This window comes from Melanostigma gelatinosum (genome assembly GCF_949748355.1).
Source record: "Melanostigma gelatinosum genome assembly, chromosome: 1".
Taxonomy (NCBI): domain Eukaryota; kingdom Metazoa; phylum Chordata; class Actinopteri; order Perciformes; family Zoarcidae; genus Melanostigma; species Melanostigma gelatinosum.
Window position 1 is genome coordinate 21,432,932 of NC_136634.1, and position 19,527 is coordinate 21,452,458.

General features: G+C 43.5%; 1 protein-coding gene across 2 annotated transcripts in view; it reads right to left on the reverse strand.

Annotated features, from left to right (window-relative positions):
- LOC306777364 (guanine nucleotide-binding protein G(o) subunit alpha) overlaps positions 1-19,527 on the reverse strand; it is an 83,618-nt gene that overhangs the window by 46,298 nt on the left and 17,793 nt on the right. For both annotated transcript variants that reach the window (XM_079268448.1, XM_079268449.1), the window contains exon 3: positions 19,127-19,268. In XM_079268448.1, the coding sequence (XP_079124574.1) occupies positions 19,127-19,268 (142 nt within the window). The remainder of the gene's footprint in view (positions 1-19,126; positions 19,269-19,527) is intronic.

Sequence of the window (19,527 nt, forward strand, 5' to 3'; positions counted from 1 at the left end):
AAAATATTGTAAAACAGGTTTTATTACTTTTGAGAAAAGTATACACGTTGACAAGAGGTCATTGTCAATAAATGATGGGGTTATATCATTGAGTTCTTCAGCTGGCAAATCGATTTAATTACTTTTGTTGCATGGCTTACCAATATTACAAAATTTTCAGCCAAACATCCCACCTTAAATCCCACAATAATGAAGCTGAAATGATCAATCCACAGAGAATGAATAGGCAATTATTTGGATAATCAACGAATCGTTTCAACCACTTTGCAAACAACAAACATTCTCTGATTTCAGCTTCTTAAACGTGAGGATTTGTTTCTTTCTGTGTCATGTATGACAGGAAACTCAATATTGTTGGGGGGGGGGGGGGGTTCTGGGGTAGTGCTTTGATAAAACAGGGAATATGAAGATGTCATGCCATTTATAGAGAAAACGATCAAAACAATCGAGGTGATTGTTAGTTGCAGTAGATTCAAAAGTAGTATCAAATGTGAATCCATGCAGTGGCTGTAGCATTATGCAGTTGAACACAGAGCCTGCGTTTGCTGAGCGGGAGTGAGACAGAAGGAGAGGGGGATGGGATGGAGAGATGCAGAGGAGGTGAGGGTAAGGGTATGAAAATGAGAGGGGAGAGAATTTGGTGGGGCCCCCATTCCCACCAATAGCATGTGAATAGACGAGGCCAAAACACAGCATCCAATCCCGTGAACGATAGGTGGTCAGGTGACCGTATGGCTGCGTGTTCCATGGAGGTGGCCGGCTAGCCGGGTTGCTACGGTAACTGGCCGGTATCCTAGAGACTGGCAAAAGGGCTTCTAGAAAACTGAATGGTAAGAAAGAGACCCATAGACAAGAGAGAGCGATGGAAAAGACAAAACCTCATCCCAGCTAGACACCGTCTAGCAAAGACGGTGCTTCTAGAGTCGGGCCTGATGCTTCACTGAACTATAAATAATGACAGCCCCTCAAACACAGGCGTGCTAGATGAGCCCAGCCTAGATATGCCGGTGATGTCAGTGAATCCTCTGAATAAAGGCGTGTGTGTGTGTGTGTGTGTGTGTGTGTGTGTGTAAGCTCAGCCCGAGAACACGTTGTACTAAATTTTGGATGTGCCGATTTTGCCTTAGGAAACCTTTAACAGCATCTTTTATGTGCGTGTGTGTGTGTGTGTGTGTGTTGTTTAATAGCAGAGCTTCAATATTAGTGAAGTTCATCCACATGTCCTCGAGGAATAGGCAGTGATAAAAACCTGGCAACACAGGGCCTACTAGCAGTGGATAGTTGGTGTGATAGTGTTTGAGTGTTAGTGTTTGAGATAATAATATGAAAATGCGTATGTGTTTGGCTCGACCTTGAGTGCATGTGTGTGGCTAGTGAGGTTGGGGGTTTCGGATGGCTGTGTGTGTGTGTGCGTGCGTGCGTGTGTGCGCGTGTGTGAGACAGCCTATGTGGGTTCATAAGTCCTAAAATGCTAGCACACGTCTGGCTCTAACACTCATCCTACGGTGATAAAACTGTGCAGTGTGTGCGTGTGTGTCAGCACCCCGTGGGCAGAACTTTCTGCGGTACAAGACTAGAAAGCAGCAGTGATGCACTAGCTGGCTGGCTTACTTAACACACAAACACATTTTCCTTCCTTCCCCCCCCTCTCTCCCATTACTCTGTCTATTCAAGCTGCCCTTCATTCTCTCTGTCAGAGAGCTGAAGAAAAGTGAAGCGAAGCAGCTTCGGACAGAGAACAACTCAAACTCACAGAGAGGGCAGTGCCGAAGGTTATTACTGTACGCATGACAGAACTCATACAGGACTCGCTATAGCAGTGAACTCACAAAGAACATATCAAACCTCTCTCTCTCTCTCTCTCTCTCTCTCTCTCTCTCTCTCTCTCTCTCTCTCTCTCTCTCTCTCTCGCTCTCTCTCTCTCTCTCTCTCTCTCTCTCTCTCTTTCTCTCTCTCTCTCTGTTGGGGCCCATGTTGTGTCATTACCCAACACACGGACACTCACCAACCCTGAGGCCTTTCCTTCACTCGCTGATCAATAGCAGCAGCACTTACAATTGCAGCACAAAAGGAGCTAGAGCGGGAGAGTGTGGGAGGCCTTTGAGGAAGACTAAGGAGCATTCCAAGGGCCTCAACGTCAGAGTCGGGTGGGCATCTTAAAGCCCTCGTAGTCATGACCGAACGCTCGAAACGGCAGAAAATAAAATCTTACGCTGAAAGGATGCTCCAACATCAGGGATGAGAAGCCAACATAATCAATGGAGTGGTCTCGTGTGACGTCACAGTTTAGCTGTCGGCCATGTTGGAGTACACACAAAGCCACTGGCATGCACGGCTGAGTCGCATAACCTATCGGTGGTGAACTTTTGTGCTGTCTTTGGTTGTGGCAGCAGAGCTGATAGACAAGAAATCATTCTTTCGTTTGCCAGCGGTCATTACACATCAAGGAAATGACACGAAGGAGCTATCCAAGCGACGTCGCGAGAAATGGCTGTCACGCATCTCTCGAGATATAAAGGAATGGAATTTGGCGTACACTAGAGTATGTGCGGATCACTTTATAAGTGCTCAGTGATTTTATTTAAAAATTCGTTTGTGAACAGTATTTAATAAAGGAAATATAAATTAAACTTTTACATGAGAAGGTTACCGAAGCTTCATCGGCCCGTGACAGCAGTCGGTGCCAGAGACGTGTCGAGCGCGTACAACAGGCGAAACACAGAGATGCAGCCTCAGCATTGCTTGATATGAGTTTAACGTCGGATCATATATATATATATGTATATATGTATATATATATATATGTGTGGGGGGGGATGAAGTTAGGAGTTAGTTGAAAGTGAATTCCTACACACACGCACACAATGACGTGCATGTACAATGTAAACAAACACACGTGTCTGTTTGCGCTGAGTAAACATTGAATATTGCTAAATATTTGACGAGATCTGTATATAGTTACCCTTCCAATGACGAGATGAGAATTCCCGACGACCGTTGCTTTGACGTCTCGGACCCATCCACTGACAAACTGATTATAAGCGTCGAGCCCTTTGTAGCACTCCAGCTCGTCTTTTGTGTAAGGACTGGGGGTGTTCACGAGATACGCGTAGATGTTGCCGTAGTTTACCGATGGAAGATAAGTAGGATCGGCACTGAAACGATCTGCACTCATCGTATAGGGATCCAAGTTACCAATAACCTTCAATTTGGCCAGGTAGCGAACCTTTGATGCACTATCCAGTGATTCAAAGTATTGTATTTTCGCCGCACTTCCTTGTTTACGCGCCGCCATGTAGGTTCTGTATGTACTCCAACATGGCCGACCGACCTCGTAACTAAGGAGATCGTGACGTCGGTGAGACCACTCCATACAGCTGAAAGGAAGTATTTCTTAAGTTACCGGCAGATTGTTTGAAAACATAGTGGCTGTAAGGAATTTTCCGAATCCTGTCTGCTCACATATATGATGTACGGCCAGTGATGCTATAAAACTCAATGTCCATTTAGGCACAAGACAGAACAAGTTTCAAACCGAGGAAAGGCTGAAAAGAATTGACGGGAATATTTAACTGCGATTGTACGAAACGTAATCCTGAAATTATCTTCCGGTTCTACCCATCCATGGCATTCAAATCTTCAGTTACATATATTGAGACATAGTTTGCAGATAAATTACCGTAATAATGACAAACTGCTATCATCTGACACCGTTTTGATATGGGACCGACAGCTCCTCGTGATAAGGCTATGACAGGCCCCCTGACAGGGCAGAGTGCTTCACAGGACTGAATCCCGGAGGTCTCCATTCAGAGCGGTTAAAGCGGTAAGCTCAAAACGATGACAGCGAGCTGACAGACACTGAAGTGAGTAGGCCACTTCAGTACTTTACTTACATTTTAGTGACATTTTCAATCACTTTAAATCTCTTTCATTCTCTGTAATGAGCTGGAAGGAGGAAGAGGAGGTATAAATGAGTTCAGGAATGGACGAATGGGGATGAAGCAGCAGTTGGATACACGGATGGATAAATATGGGTGTGAGGCAAAGATGGTGAGGGATTGAGAGAAGGACAAGTGGACAGGACGCAGGGATAGATGGACTCTTTCTTTTCCATCTCACATGTGCACAGGGGAATCGGTCTTGTGCCTCTAACGCACGCACGCGCCCGCACGCGCCCGGGACACCCCATTTAAGGCTAAATTATTTATGGCAGACAGATGCAGCTTTTTATCAAGTTAATAATTGAAGAAAGATGAATTAGAGGGGGGGGTAAAGAGTGAGGGGACGATGGGGAAATAGGAGAGACAAAAGAGTATTTCGTTATATTTGGGGTTTTTAAAACAGTTTAAACCATCTCAAACAGAAGACTGCCGTCCTCTTCTCTAACGACATCTATACTTCTGTTCTCGGCCATCTCTCTGTCCCCTGACCTTCATCTCCATTTTTCTTTCCACATCAACAGTGGTCATCCTCATTTTTCATTCCAGCATATTTTTCTCTCCCCCTCCCTCTCAGGTGCCCCTGTTACCATGGCAACAGCAGACATCAGAATTGGTCACCTTGAGCGCTCACTTCTCTTGCAGCTCAAGTGTGCACGCACACACACACACACACACACATATATGGACACACGGTGCATATATGACACTGTCCTCATTGCCGACTCCAGCTGACTCCACATAACTGCAACACGTGTTCAGTACACAATGTTGAAGAGTGGAGGCGTTGATTCCAAAAATACAATTCCAAAAACAATACAGATCCCGAATCAAATCTTTAAATAACGGAGTATAATACAAGTAGAATATAGTTTAAGTAACATCGTATAGTTTAATGACATCGTTTTTTATCCTAACCATTTCCTGGATGTTATAAAATGAAAAAATAAAATGAATCAAGACGGCGCTCCTGAAGAGGTGTTGTTAGTAAAGTAACCCGCTCATGTTGTGCATCATGCTGCTGTACACCAAATTCCAGCGGGAATTACGGCTCAAGGACATTCTCACGGATTTACAGAGAGCAATGCTACAACACTGCATTTGCATCATCATCATCTGCGAGGAAGAGTGCAACCAACAGTGTAATGTTACGAATCAAGGATTGCGTGACTGTGTGTGTGTGTGTGTGTGTGTGTGCAGGTATGGCATAATCACTCAGCGAAGCTGGGGAAGCGTTTCTCCGATAGAAAGCTGATGCTTGGTGCTTGTGTGTGTCTGAATGTGAGAGCTGTGTGCGCTGAGAATTGGATAACGCTGCCCCTGAGGTTGACAAAAACACAGCTCTATTGACCAAAGACAGGAAGAGAGAAGGGCAAAGAGAGAGAAAGAGAGGCTCATGCTGATGGTATCTGCTAACCTTCAATTAGCAGCAGAAGTCAGCAGGGCATTGATTAGCCTGTAAATGCCAGAGTGGCGTGCAAACAGCCACGTCCAAAGACACACACGCTCACATGCATAGGCAAAAAATGCATGTCACAAGTCATTTCGCAGGGTTCACGGCCACTAATGGTGCAACGACGAACAACAATCATCAATCTAATACTGTGGCAGCTTTAACCATGATACAAGTCAATCGTGCACCTCGAACACAGTGGCAGCGGCTTTACCCTGCAGGAAGGACGACAAAAAGTAGCACATGTTCTTTTCCCCATGTTGTTTCCTTTGTGTCAGAGAGGGGTTGACTTCCCTCCACATCTAAACTGAAATTGAAGTCACACAAAAGGTTTGTACATGTGTTGGTTGCGTCTCCTAACAACACTATTCTAACTAGTCTATTCGGCCATTTCTGAATGCTTTGCCTGACCCGAGCTTCCTGAACTAATTACATCATCAAACTGCCTTTTCTTACCGAGGACTGCTGGGGAAATGTTGCTGAACAATTGCTTTCAAATCTGCTTTTTGAGCAATTTCAGTCAGGCATGCTCTCCCCTAATGATCTTCTTACTGCAAGCCCTTTAACATGATCTATTTTAGATCTCTCTGACCTTTGCGCTGCCTTTGACACCACTGATCATTGGATGTTGAATCTTAATCTGTGCGTGGGCATCTTTAGTTTATCGTTGAATTGGTTTTACTCCTAAACAACAGCATGTTAAGTGGTTGAAGACTGATGTACGAAGCTAACCTATGGGTAACGTCTGGGTCTGTTCTTAGACTCGCCGGGAGGAATATGAATATGGCTGGTGTTTCTATTGATCAGTTTGCATTCAGTTCTCTCTTTTCTCAAATTGTTGTTTTGCTTTCTATCTCCGCCTTCCTCCATCTTCCCTCAGACTGCTTTTGTCTCTGGCTCTCCGTCTGTATGGCTTTTACTGTGTAAGACAAATAAATGTGTCCTTCGACAAAAATAATTAACGGCATGCTGACTGTGATGCTGTGTGTGTGCGTCAGTGTGTGGTAAACTGTGTGTGGATGTGGCCAGCAGGATGTGTAAGCCTGTAGCAATACATCAACATCGCATGTCGTAAAGGGATACGTGCCTGTCCTTGTGTATGTGGAATGTGTCATTTCTGACTGGAGTGTGTGTGTGTGTGCGTGTGTGCGTGTGTGTGTGTGTGTGTGTGTCAGGGAGCATACCGTGCGAGTGCTTGGCCTCGGTGCCGTGTCTCTGACCAGGTAGTGAAACTCTGACTCCGTTGTTTTCCAGCTAGACACTATCTACCCTGATCTATGGCTACACACACACACACACACACACACACACACACACACACACACACACACACACACACACATACACACACACACACACACTCACACACTCACTGGTCACATGCAAAGCCATATTTGCATGCCTTGAAAATTGTCATAGATGCACAGCTTGGTGTACAGTGAAAGGGTTTCACAACTTCTATCATCACTTATAATGAAACACCCCTCTGATTTGTATCGACCCGTTCCGCTTTAACAGAGTACTACCAATCTTGCAGTGCAGATGCTCTCATCTTTTGTTCTCTGCTTTGCTTTCATTTAAAACTGTTTTGTTTTTTTCACCACTCTACAGATTATCAGCAGTGGTTCCTGCAAACAACTCAATCGTTGGGATTATAATTGATAAGGTCCCGACCCTATAAAATGAACCGTCTTCAGACTCTTACTATGTTACTGTGGCCCGAGCACCACGCAGACTTACAGCCTGTTTGTAGTTCAAAGTTGTCTGGGCACAAAATCGTATTGAGGAAGTATAATGCCAAGTTCTTCAATATTGAAACCAGAGCTCCATGCTGTCCATCCAGTTACCATGACGACCTCACAGCATGAACATACACAGTCACACATCACAATATGGGTGAGAAATTCAATAGCAGCAACCTTTTACCCCTTCAATCCCTATAAACAGACACATACACAGAAAATGGCACACAGGAACACACACACAGCTGCTGCAGCCATGGCTGGTTTCTAAATAAGAGGCAGTCATCAAATATAGATTAAAATGTTGTTCATAATTTACATCTACAAGGCACAGCAGGCTCACACACACACACACACACTCGCACACTTTCATTACTCTTGCTTTGTGCACTGTGTGTGAATATGTGTGTGGAGGGGAATGTGTACGTCACCAAGCAGGAAAACTAGGACACAACAGAAGAAGAAGAATTGGTGGAAATGGCTGGACCGTCTGTGTTGAGGCCAAATTGTTACCGAGATAGTCAGCTGTGTCTATAATGTGCATTCCTGGATATTAAATGTTCATCTGCAATTTTCTGTCATGATCCCAGTAATATTTGTTCAAGTCTACAAAAGCAACATATCACATGGTTGCGCTGCCTTTGAGACATCCCAATCTCTTGATCTCACAGGAAATATAGCACGATCACAGTCGTGCTTCAGTTTCCAGTGGTCGGAAAGCACACGGGGAGACATCTGCAACAGTTCCACTGCATGGTGCGGCACGACTCCGTTCTACTCGACTCCCTCTCTCTTTTCCCATAGATCGCAAAAGTTGTGGATAACTGGGCTGATGCTTGGTGAGAGCAATAAGTGTATGTCCTAGTTGCAGATGATTCAGCAGCTCATTACCATGATGGGCTGATAGCCACAGCAGCAGCCGAGTCCACCACCTCCACAGCGCAAAGAGGGGGGGGGGAGAAAAAAGGGAAGCAGAAACAACAGATGTATCTTTAAAACATGTGTCCCCCTAAGATGGTGACCTCACACTGATTACAGCCCCGTCAACACTCATTCTGGCTGTTTTTAAGTGATGTGTTGCTACGTCTTCTTAAGTCAGGCTACACAGCTAATTACCGTGAATAAGAGTGTAGTTGTAAGTGTATGTTGGCTAGAATTGGACCATGCTGATACTGACCATCACATCAGCCCATCCTTAAATCCATCCATATATCCTGGTGTCTATTTTCAGCCAGGGTTAATTACCGAGCCGGCAGACTGAGACCTCCCCCGGCCTTCTTCAGTATATGGTTCGGCGTCTACTTTTCTAGCAGAGCTCAAAGCAGTGCTGCCATAGTTTAATTACATTAGTGTCTATTTTAAGAGAGGTATAATTAACAGGCCAACTACGTTTTCGACAGTACGATGCTATTTAAGCGATATAGGGCACACTCCAGTACATGGTAAAATCTCAATGGAAGGACACTTTTGACTTCGTAAGCTTAGCCACCATGTCAAAACTTACATCCGTGGTACAATTCGTTTTTTTTCCTCTCTCATATTATATTGGTTACTTCATGGCTTATTAGTCGGTGTATCACCTATAACCCATAATATCCTCTTACATTGTTTAAGAAAACATTGTTTTCAATGATATTGCTTCGCACATAGGGAACAAATGTTTGGGCCACTCTCACTAAACCTGACTCTTACAAGCTTTGAAAACCAGTGTGGAAAATACTGACCAACCAGTTAACGATGGGAGGAAGGAGATTTACACTTCTGAGGCTTTGTATGACAGAGATGATATATGAATCTTATAGGCAGGTGTCTATTTTTAGCCTGCCCTAATTAGCTGCACCAGCAGTTGGCTGGCAGATTGAACACAGAAGAGAGAAGCACAACAATTTTTAAAGAATGTCAGTATGCAGTACAAAAGTCTAAGTAGTGTGACATCTACTGCTGTATTTCCCCAAAGGTTGACTTTGTGACAAACTGTCTACAGCGGGTTTGTTCCATTTGTTGGTCCAATTGTTCCAACCGATATTAAGCTACAAAGTTAAAATTCACTTTTTTCGTTGTTGGTACAGGAATACTTTTTACCACGAATATTCAAACTTATATGTTGTTGTTTTTTAACAAGGGAAAATCCCGATAAAAATAGGTGATAGACTCTTTTGTCGTTGCCAGTAGCGTGTTTTTTTTCTGGTGTGTCATATTCAGCGGCGCAAACGCACTAGAAAACAGGGTTAGTAAACAGTAAACATGTTACAGTGGTTACTTGTTTTGTTGATCTGTTACTTATCCACTCTCTCTTTCAAACTCTCAAACCAGAGTTGCTAATTGTTGGATAGATGCAAAGACTAACAAAGATGTGTTTTATTTTGTTTCTGTCGAGTGTGTTTTACGACAATCAGTGAGGTACACAATGAATGTCTGACTGGAGTCTGATGGCTTTGAGGAGAGCTTATTAATCGGTTGCTTTGTACATTAGTTAATGATTGTGTTATTAGCGGGAGGGTTGTTTTGTCCAGTGGGACAGAGGCTTAATAGGCTGCATCTAAAGTTATGTTATGTAGGGCAACACATAACATCAGAAAATAGGATTTATATAACCAAAGAAGAAAAAATAACTTTTTACACCAATAAAATCACCACATGTGTTCGGACAACCCAGCAACTGAGTATCTGACATATCCAGGGTGTTACAATAAATCCACTGTATGCATTGCATCATTGTAATACAAGCAAAGCTAGTAAAGTGATATATATCTTGGTATGACGAAGCTCTTTCACCTCACAGTGTATATCATCCCATTGCTCCTCCAAGTGTGTGTCTGTGTTTGCAAACAGCATATGCTGTAAACAGTACATACACTATAGCATACTGTGTCTGTGGTCTGAACTGACGCAGCAATTGATGACATTTGGCCGTTCTGCAGAGGCATGGAAATGTGTTGACATTATCGCAGGGTGCTTCATTAACCTGATTCATTCCACACACACACACACACACACACACACACACACACACACACACACACACACATGTATGTATGGCATAGTGGTGTGCCTATGTGCTAAACCCCTAAGGACCATCTCCAGTGCTCTCTTCCTCTTTCTGTGCTGCTTTTCTCTCCGCAATCTATCCATGCTCATGCTTCATACTCCACCTGGCAGTCCTTTTCTTTATTGCCCTTTTTGTAGAAACAAGTCATATTCTCAGCTGTTTCTTGCCATCTTAATTTCCCCTCAAATCCCATTTCAGGCTCTAGAAAGCCACTGAATGTGTGTGTGTTTGTGTGAGGCTTTTCTCTGAAGGCAGTGCTTAGCAATCCAGCACTGATGATTGGCAGCCCTGGTAACCGGGGGCGACAGGGGCAAGGCATCGTGGTCCTGTTTGTAGCGATGTGGTGTTGTCGCGTGGCGAGACAGGTCCATGTGCCTGTCAAATGATGCTGGCAGCACCGGTCTGGCAAACACAGTGAGAAGGTAAGCGAGAGAGAGAGAGGCTATGAGGCAAGTGTGTGTGCGTGCGTGTGTGCGTGTGTGCGTGCGTGCGTGCGTGCGCGTGCGTGCGTGTGTGTGTGTGTGGATTTAGAAAGCTGCAGGGTGATTCGTGGAGCTCTGGTAGAGAACTAGTGTGTGTATGTTTCCTCCCCTAAAGGCCCCACACTGAGCCTCTCTGATGTTATGCACTCTGACGTGTTTTGCAGGCTTTTCTCTAAAAAGCCCTGTTGGTTCACAGACAGGCAGACACACACACACAGGGAAGACAAGAGGGCAATGGAATAAGAGGCTGTAGCTAAGTGGAGTCAAAAACACAGAGTGGGTCGCAGTCACACAGTATGTCCATCAGACACCCCCCCCCCCCCCATGTATTTGCAACGTGAAGAGCCGATTAGTGGATTATTAGAATAGGTAGTTGACAGAGAGGTTTTTCAGTCATTTTTTAAGCAAGAAATGCACACATCTTTCGGGCTCTGAAACATAAATTGTGATGCTTTTTGAAATATGACAATAAACTGAACATCGTTGAATATCAGCCAGACTAGCAGTACCTTGGCATGGTGGGGCTATGAGCTAAATGCTAACACCAACATGCTAACACGTTGATGGTAAGAAGATGTACTTTTGCAAACATGTTCACCATCTCAGTTTACTATGTGAGCATGCAAATGACCACTTACCACAAATTCAATGCCAGGCCAAATGTGGTCAAGACATTTCACCAAAACAAAAGAAGACAAAAATGTCAACCTCATTGTGGAGCAGGAGGAGAAGTTGGGGATCACAAACGTTTTCATGATTCAACCATGAATATCTGCAGCATTTCATGGAAATCTATCCATTGTTGAGATATTTGAGTCTGGATCAAAACCATGAGCTGAACAACACCACCAGCATCATAGGGCCAAGCAGCTAGCATGGCTAAAAAATGTTTTGGTAATTTAAGAGAATTCAAAACATTCATTAATTGAGAAGATAATCAGTAGATTAATTGAAAAAAACATGAATTTCTGCCCTAATAGTGTGTCCAAAACAAAGTGATGACAATCAAATGATCCACAGGTCACCCAACCAAACATTTTGATGACACACACACACACACACTCCTGGGGAAATGTACAAAGCTAGTTTCCTCCTCACTAAGTATCACCGTCATCAAGTCATTTTCCAAACCACATACAGGCAATTTAGAGCAGCCAAACCTGCACGTCTCTGGACTGTGGGAGAGCAAGGACAGCATGCCAATTGTACACAGCTGACAGTGAAACAAGCTGCTGAACCGAGCCAACAGTGGAATACTGTCACTGTACTGGGCAGCTTCCAGTATCAAAGTGCAACCGAGTATTCGTGGGAGATCTCTTCTTCTATGAATACTGAAAAAGTGTGTAGCAACTGCAGTATACATAATAGAAGATTCAACGTAATATCTAAAGAAAAGATTAAAAAAAAAAAAACTGTAACACACATAGAAACAAAGACAAACGCACACTCCCCAAATCTCAGGTATAGGATCATGGTCCTTTCTGTTGCTAGGATACAGTTCATGTCTCTGCTGTGACAATCTCACTTTCATGAGGCAGACTCTGGCTCTTCTCCCTGGTTTACTATATTTATCTCTCTCTCTCTCCCACATACAGCTGGCCTAAAATGTAGACAGTGTGCCCGTTTGAGTGTTAATTAGCCAGCTGCAGTATCCCACAGACTAATGACATCACATCACTGAGGGGTGGGATTAAAGATTGCACGTCTTGATGAATTGATCGAAGCTGCCAATCAGGTGCCTTACACAGAGCTTATCTTATTGATCTATTGGATGTGACTGGATGAGCAGAATGGAGCGGTGAGCGTAACCCTAATGGAGAAGGCTCCTGTAAGAGGATTAGACGAGAGAGAGCGTGAAGAGAGGGAGCGATGAGAGAGGAGAGAGGAGGGTGATTGAGATGAAGAAGGAAGGACGAGGGGGAGGAAAGGTGAAACGATTATATGAGGAAGGAAGTGATGAGAAGAGACAGGCGGTGAGGAAAGAAAATGAAAAATGGAGAAGAGAGGACTGAAGTGGGGAGGATGCGAGGAGGGGGGAGACAAAGGGAGGATGCTGAAAATAACAAAAGAGAAGGAGGGGAGGGAGGAGAGCGGGAGGGAACACAAATCAAAGGCAGCTCAGCACTACAGGAAGGTGGCGGACTGACACACACTTCAAACACACACACTCTTCTCAACTACACTCAGAAACACAAAAAGTTCAAACATCTGAACGCGAGTGTGTGTAGTGGAGGCTCTGTCCATACAATGACCTTCTTAGCCTGGTTGGAAGAGATCTATAACGGCACTCACACACAAGCCGATTCAAAGCATCATATTGTGATCAATAACCTTTTGTGTGTGTGTCACACAAACTCCTGCATATTGATACTATGAACCCACATGTTAAGACCTGATGTAGTGTAGCAAAGTCATGCTGAGACAAGTAGTCACATCATCAATGTCCATCTTTAACCTTTTTATTAATGCCGGTGTCGATCCATATCCTGTTTGTTCCTTACTATAACAGAGTGTACTAATATTAGCTTTTAGAAATTGAAGTCAGTATGATGGAAAACAGGCGTCCCTTATCACATTATTAAGCACTTCTCTGCGTTTTTCAGGTCAGTCCAGGACCAAATTAGGAGGAGCAATCGGTTATTTCTTTATTTTTGTTGTAATTTTGCTTTAAACAACATCACTTGCATTCTGGGTAATTCAACCAAAGCTGAAAATAAATCTTTTTCCATCACTTTGATAAAATAGAATAAATACAATACCGATTAACCTCATCTGCAAACACAAGCTAGATGATGAAATCAGTTATCGAGCAGGTTGCCATTAAAAAAACAACACTTCAAGGATAACCTACAAATCTCAGGAAAATATCAAAATGTGGCTGCAACTAACAATTGTTTTCAATATTGATTAATCTAGAAATGCTTCATCAATCACTCAATCTTTAAGCCGACAACATTCCAGAAAAAAGGTTTCAAATGTGCATCACAAGTCAATAAATGACTTAAATTGTTAATTGATAGAGATTATTTTGCTGACAATCGATGAATCGCCGAACAGCTCTATAGCAAAACCAACAATGCATTAGTCAGTTCTATCCGACTTGCCTCTCTGTGGCTCCCCAGAGACCATCGATTCCCATTAAAGAAATGAATCTTTAAGGCTAAACTAGGTTTAATTTACAGTCATTGTCCAACACAGGGTTGAACAAAATCCAGTTTAAATCCTTTTATGCTACGCAAGAAAAACCAAAACAGAAAGAATAACAGTCGTACATTCCTGTAGTGCATTTTATAAATTTGCATCCGGAAGTAAGAAAACAGCGTTTATGAAACAGGAGAAAATAATGCATTAGGAGGAGACTATTTAAAATTGTGTATTAATAGAAATTTGGTAATTATGGAAGCAGGGCAGTGTATGTAGGATTAAGTTGATTAAGTGCCCACGTTCATTGTTTGAAAGGAACACAACGGCACAGAGAAATAAGACTTATTTTCATGGGATTTGTTGACAGTAAGAAAAACATATTGGATATCTCCAGCAGTGCTCTTTGGGTCTAAATGCCGTTGCTAAACGTTTACGTTTTGTATCGTCAGTGCATTGGCTAAAAGCACTTCTGTAACATTTCAATCAAACCAAAATGGTTCTTGAAGGGTTACATTAAAAAGTGTGGACACACACTTCAAAAGCCAAAATAAGTAAAGTAAACTATCCAGGAGACCTGTCGTACTTATCTCCACCTTAAACTACACTTAAGTGTGCCCATGTGCAGGTTCTTTTATTCTTTAATGAGCAGAGGGAACGTTGTCATCAGAGGGGCGTTGTTCACATACCCACATATTAAAACTAACACACACTCGGACTAACCCGTGAGGATAACTCGCTGGTTTCCACAACAACAGCGCGCTCTCTCTCTCTCTCATCTCTCCATCTCCCTCTCGTCTTCCGCCCTCCGTCGTCTTAAAGAGTCCATCGAGACACAAAGTGTTTTTCTGATGTGTGTGTGCCTGCTGCAGTCGAATACCAGCTGCGTCCTTAATTTCCTTCTCTTCTTCTCAAAAGTGTGTATTAGATGCCACAAAAGCCAACTGTAATAATGAGGAGAGACATGAGGCAGATGGATCAGACCGCCTACAACACGGTTGACGTGTATGCTGGAAAAGCTTGCTTTCTTTTCTGGCTGCATGAAAACATGTGACATGACAAAATTACTTGCTTCAGAACAGGAAATGTATACTTTGTATGATGTGCAAAAAAAATGTTTTGTAATCTCTTGAACTGGAGTTGATCTCCATCTAAAGCTTCTGCTATTAGCACAGTACGTCACATTACTTCCTAGAATGGCGAAGTCATGACACAGTAGTGTGTGTGTGTGTGTGTGTGTGTGTGTGTGTGTGTGTGTGTGTGTGTGTGTGTGTGTGTGTGTGTGTCTACCACTGGCACCATCAGCCTCTGACTTTATATTATTCTACAAGCCGGTCTAGCAACACTGTACAAACAATGTTGAGCATGCACGCGCACACATGGTGTACGGCTGGTGAATTTTCACCCTCAGAATTAGTGAGTGTTGGCTTTTCCAAAACAGTATCTTTGAAAGATGTACGACACACTTTTGAACACAAAACACAAGGATTGCATTGGTGAATCATAACTATCGAGTGTCAGATACCTTTGAAAACAAAACACGAGGTATTTGTGTGCACAAGTGCAGGCTGCTGGCTAAAAGGCCTGTGACCGCTGCCAGCTATTTATTTAAAAGCAAAACCGTACAAATGTCTTTGTGGTCTCTAAGAAACTTTATGGGCTACAACATGAAAGTAACTTCCCCTCCTGAGCCGCCCGTCTCAGATGGCTGTCGCCGGTGGACGGCGGACAAATCCGTGTTGAATTCAGACGCGTGGTGCATTGTTTATGTTTCCATTACGTAATAATGAATCGATAAAGCACACTGACTGAGCTGAAATACAGCACTTAAGTTGCTCTTATCCCAACATGAAGGTAATGCAATAACAACACTGGGGCTCTAATGTCCGAACCAAGACCGCAAACTCTTTATTGCTCCCACCTCGTCAACGGCAGCACATTACAGCTTCACGTATTTCCATTCTTACCTTTCACAATAAAAGGCCTGGACATATACACTGCATGCATCACTACTTATGAGAGGGCACTTAAATTCACTCAGAGCATTTTGCTAAGAGGCAGCTCAACTAAATGGCTTACAATGCTTCTCATACTTATCTCTGCAAGGATTTAACCTGTTATGAGCATCAGTGTGACATGTGACTGTGTCTTAATGGCAACATATGGTCCTGGAGACACTCATTGTAGCGGGAACTACCACAGAAGTGTCTTTTTAGTACTTTGACAGGCTTTTCATTTTTTGTGGGTAGGTTTTGTCACGGTGATAGTGTCACAACCGTGCAAGATGCTGTAACAAAACTCCACAGGTGTGTAGTGGAGATCACAATGAAAGAGGAGTTCGAGAACAGTTGTGGTCCGAAAAAGAAAAGGTTTCATGAGGGTCATGGAGGTTTAACAGCTATTCAAAATGTCAGCGGCAGCTTCTTCTTCTCTGGACCCGAGTGAAAACTACTTGCAGATTCATACAGCAGTGACAACGTGTCTATTTCGAGCCCGCTCCGCTATCATTGTGTGAGTGCATGTGTTATGTGTGTGTGTGTGTGTGTGTGTGCGCGTGTGTGTGTGTGTGTGTGTGTGTGTGTGTGTGTGTGTGTGTGTGTGTGTGTCACAGTGCCCTTGCGGAATGTGTTGAGAGCAAGGCAAAGCATCGGGTTGCCACAGCAACTAGCCAAGATCACGAAAACAGATGTGTGTGTGTGTGATGGTTATTATCAGAAGATGGGGTGAGAAAAAGCTACAGAGTCTTACATTGAACATCAGCATCATCCACAGCAGATTACAAAGGTTTTATATATAATATACATATATATTTTAGGATTAACTCCTCGTCCTTTATAGATGTGAGGAGAACATGGAGAAGTCCTCTGGGTACTTTGAGGGGAAGTCCGATGTAGAGTGTAGTTTATACACAGCGTGGTCTCTCCATCTGTTTCTTGTCCACTGTCACATTCTCTCCATTCTCTCTTAAATAATCTCCTTTCCTTCCTCTTTCCCGCTCATGCTTTTTAGCTTTCATATAAACTGCAATATATCTCTCTTCCACACTCTCTTGTTATTTTCCTCTGACATCTTTCTGTCACCCTTCAGCCTCACGCTTGGTCTTGAAACACATTTTGATACGATTCTGCAGTTAATAGTACCTTTCATATTGGTACACACAGCACCACAGACAGTAACTTCACACACACAACATGTCGTCAGTGTGTGAAGAAGACACAAAGTTCAGAACTGCAACTCCAAGATAAGCTGAGGAGGATCAGCCTCACGTTTGAATTCATTCCCCTGCTCAGAGCAATCACAGCGGCCGGCTTGTCTGCTGGCAGCAAGGCGCTGAACAGCCAACATTAACAGCGTAGGCTCGACTATGGTGCTTAAACCTCTATGAAAGCACCATAGTTAACACAAAGGCAATACATTATTAGAACTGCTAATGCCAAGTATTTCAATAAAAATAAAATCATTCATCTCCCAATCATTTGAATTGTGTGTTTTATGCATAGAGGAGGAAGTTTTCTTTGCACACACACACACACACACACACACACACACACACACACACACACACACTGCCCTTTTCCCCTTAATGAATCTATGGCAACAATAAGACCTTCCCTTCACCTCTGACCAGATATGCAATACCAAGATATAACACCCACACACACACACACACACACTGTGTATGGGCTTGTATCTGGTGTACTGCATACATGTAATTACAGAAGGTCAGGTACGGATTGTATTTGAATGAAACATTCCAGTCCTCAGTCGATCTGCAGTTTTGTGCCACTGCTATCCATTAGGAGCTCCCTCCATACTCCACATTGAAACAGGGTACAAAAGGAACAGCCAATTCAAATCTTGACACCTCTAATGGCATGAATCATGAGAAATGTTGGACCTAAAACCGAGATGCGGGCCAAGAGAGGTTGGAATAATGCAGCCCTGCGTCTTCACGATCCTTATATCTCGAATTAACCTCCTTCCATTGCACTGTATTGGGAGAGAATTGATGCTCTTCCGTGGATTAGACTCATAATCCTCCATTAGCGTATCATACTGTATATTGTACTTGTATGCTGTAGGATTTAGGATTCAGGAGAAACAATTTTCAACATCATGAGGAGTTAAGAAATATGACTTTAATCGTTTGTGTTTTTGTCTGATTCCGTTCCAACTTCAGAACTAAAATGATATTGTTGTCATAATTGCATTTCTTCTACTATCCCAACCTAGACTGCTCGATAAAGCATGTGCAAACAATCAATATGTTGCCGTTTACTGCTGTGGATTGTAGTGTCTGCCTGAGAAATGATGGCAAGCACTTGTTAAGGATGATTCCCCCCCCCCAACATGCGCTATGCTGCTGAGACAGGCGCAGCTGCACACAGCTGAATAGACATGTTCAACTGGACCAAACGCTATACATGGCATCTGCACAGGAAGGTGTGCACTAACACAAATCTGCCACGGTCCTTGGATCATGTGCTGCTTGTGAGCTTTTGGCAAATTCACTGAGAGTGTGTGACATCCACATTCCTCTACTGCAGCTCCGGAAGGACCTTTGCAATTGGTTTTTTATCTATCAAGTCACTGAAATAACTCACAAAAAAACAGTTAGTCCTCCTTGAGTCTCTGTAACTTTTGATGCATAAATAACAGTCCTTAGATTTCTTCATCAGTGTGGGTAGAAAATGCTAATGTGAGGATTTCTCACCTTTCTTCAGCTCACCAAGACAACGTGCTTCAACACCAGCTTGATGAAGCTGTGACAGCGACAACACACTCTACCTATATGGCACATTGCATGGTTAATGTGCACTGCGGACAGGGTCGCCCTAACCGTGCACAGTAACAAGCTGAAGCTGGCAGAGATCGGTGTCTTGCTCAGAGGTACTGTGTCGGGTCTGATATAAGAGCTGGACTCCTGGTGCTTTGGTTGAAAGAGAGTCGCTCTGCGTAAGGCACACGGTGCCCTCTCTCTGAACTACATCAGCTCTTATGGCATTCTTCCAGAGGCTACTTGCTGCATTCAGGACTGGAAGCTCAGCATTTGGAGAATTACATCAGTGGTTCATGTAGGTTGATGTTTCCATCTGTGGCGGTCTGGTTTCTGTGCTACATTTCAGTGTGACTGTAAGCCGTAATACACTACACACATCTGGTGACAGTATTTTAAAAATGAAGAGTAAATGTCGCTGTGTGTGTGTGTGTGTGTGAGAGATTCAATTGAATGTGTCAGGTCTGTGTGTGTGTGTGTGTGTGTGTGTGTGTGTGTGTGTGTGTGTGTGTGTGTGTGACCGTGGGGGACGAGTGCTGACCTTCCGTTCTTTGTCTCCGTATTCCAGCCCCAGTGTATCCATGGCACGGACGATGGCCGCCAGAGATTGGATGGTGTTGCTGTAAACGACAGGCTTGTACTGCTTTACGTCGTCGCCAGAGAAACCGTCCTCATGGATGATCCTGAATACACACAAATACATGCGCGTCAGTCAGATAGGAACATCAGCGCCTTCAAAGCTTCTTATAGAGACATAGACAGGAAACATACAAGCAAAGAGTCAGAAATAAGAAGTGTGCGTGTGTATGTATGGCCATTTTGGCCATGTGTTTCAGTATGCTGGTCATGTCTTTCAGTATGCTGGTCATGTCTTTCCTTCCTGTCATCAACGGTTGCATAAATCGACAGATTAGGGACGCAACGCCACACAGAAGTCACCGT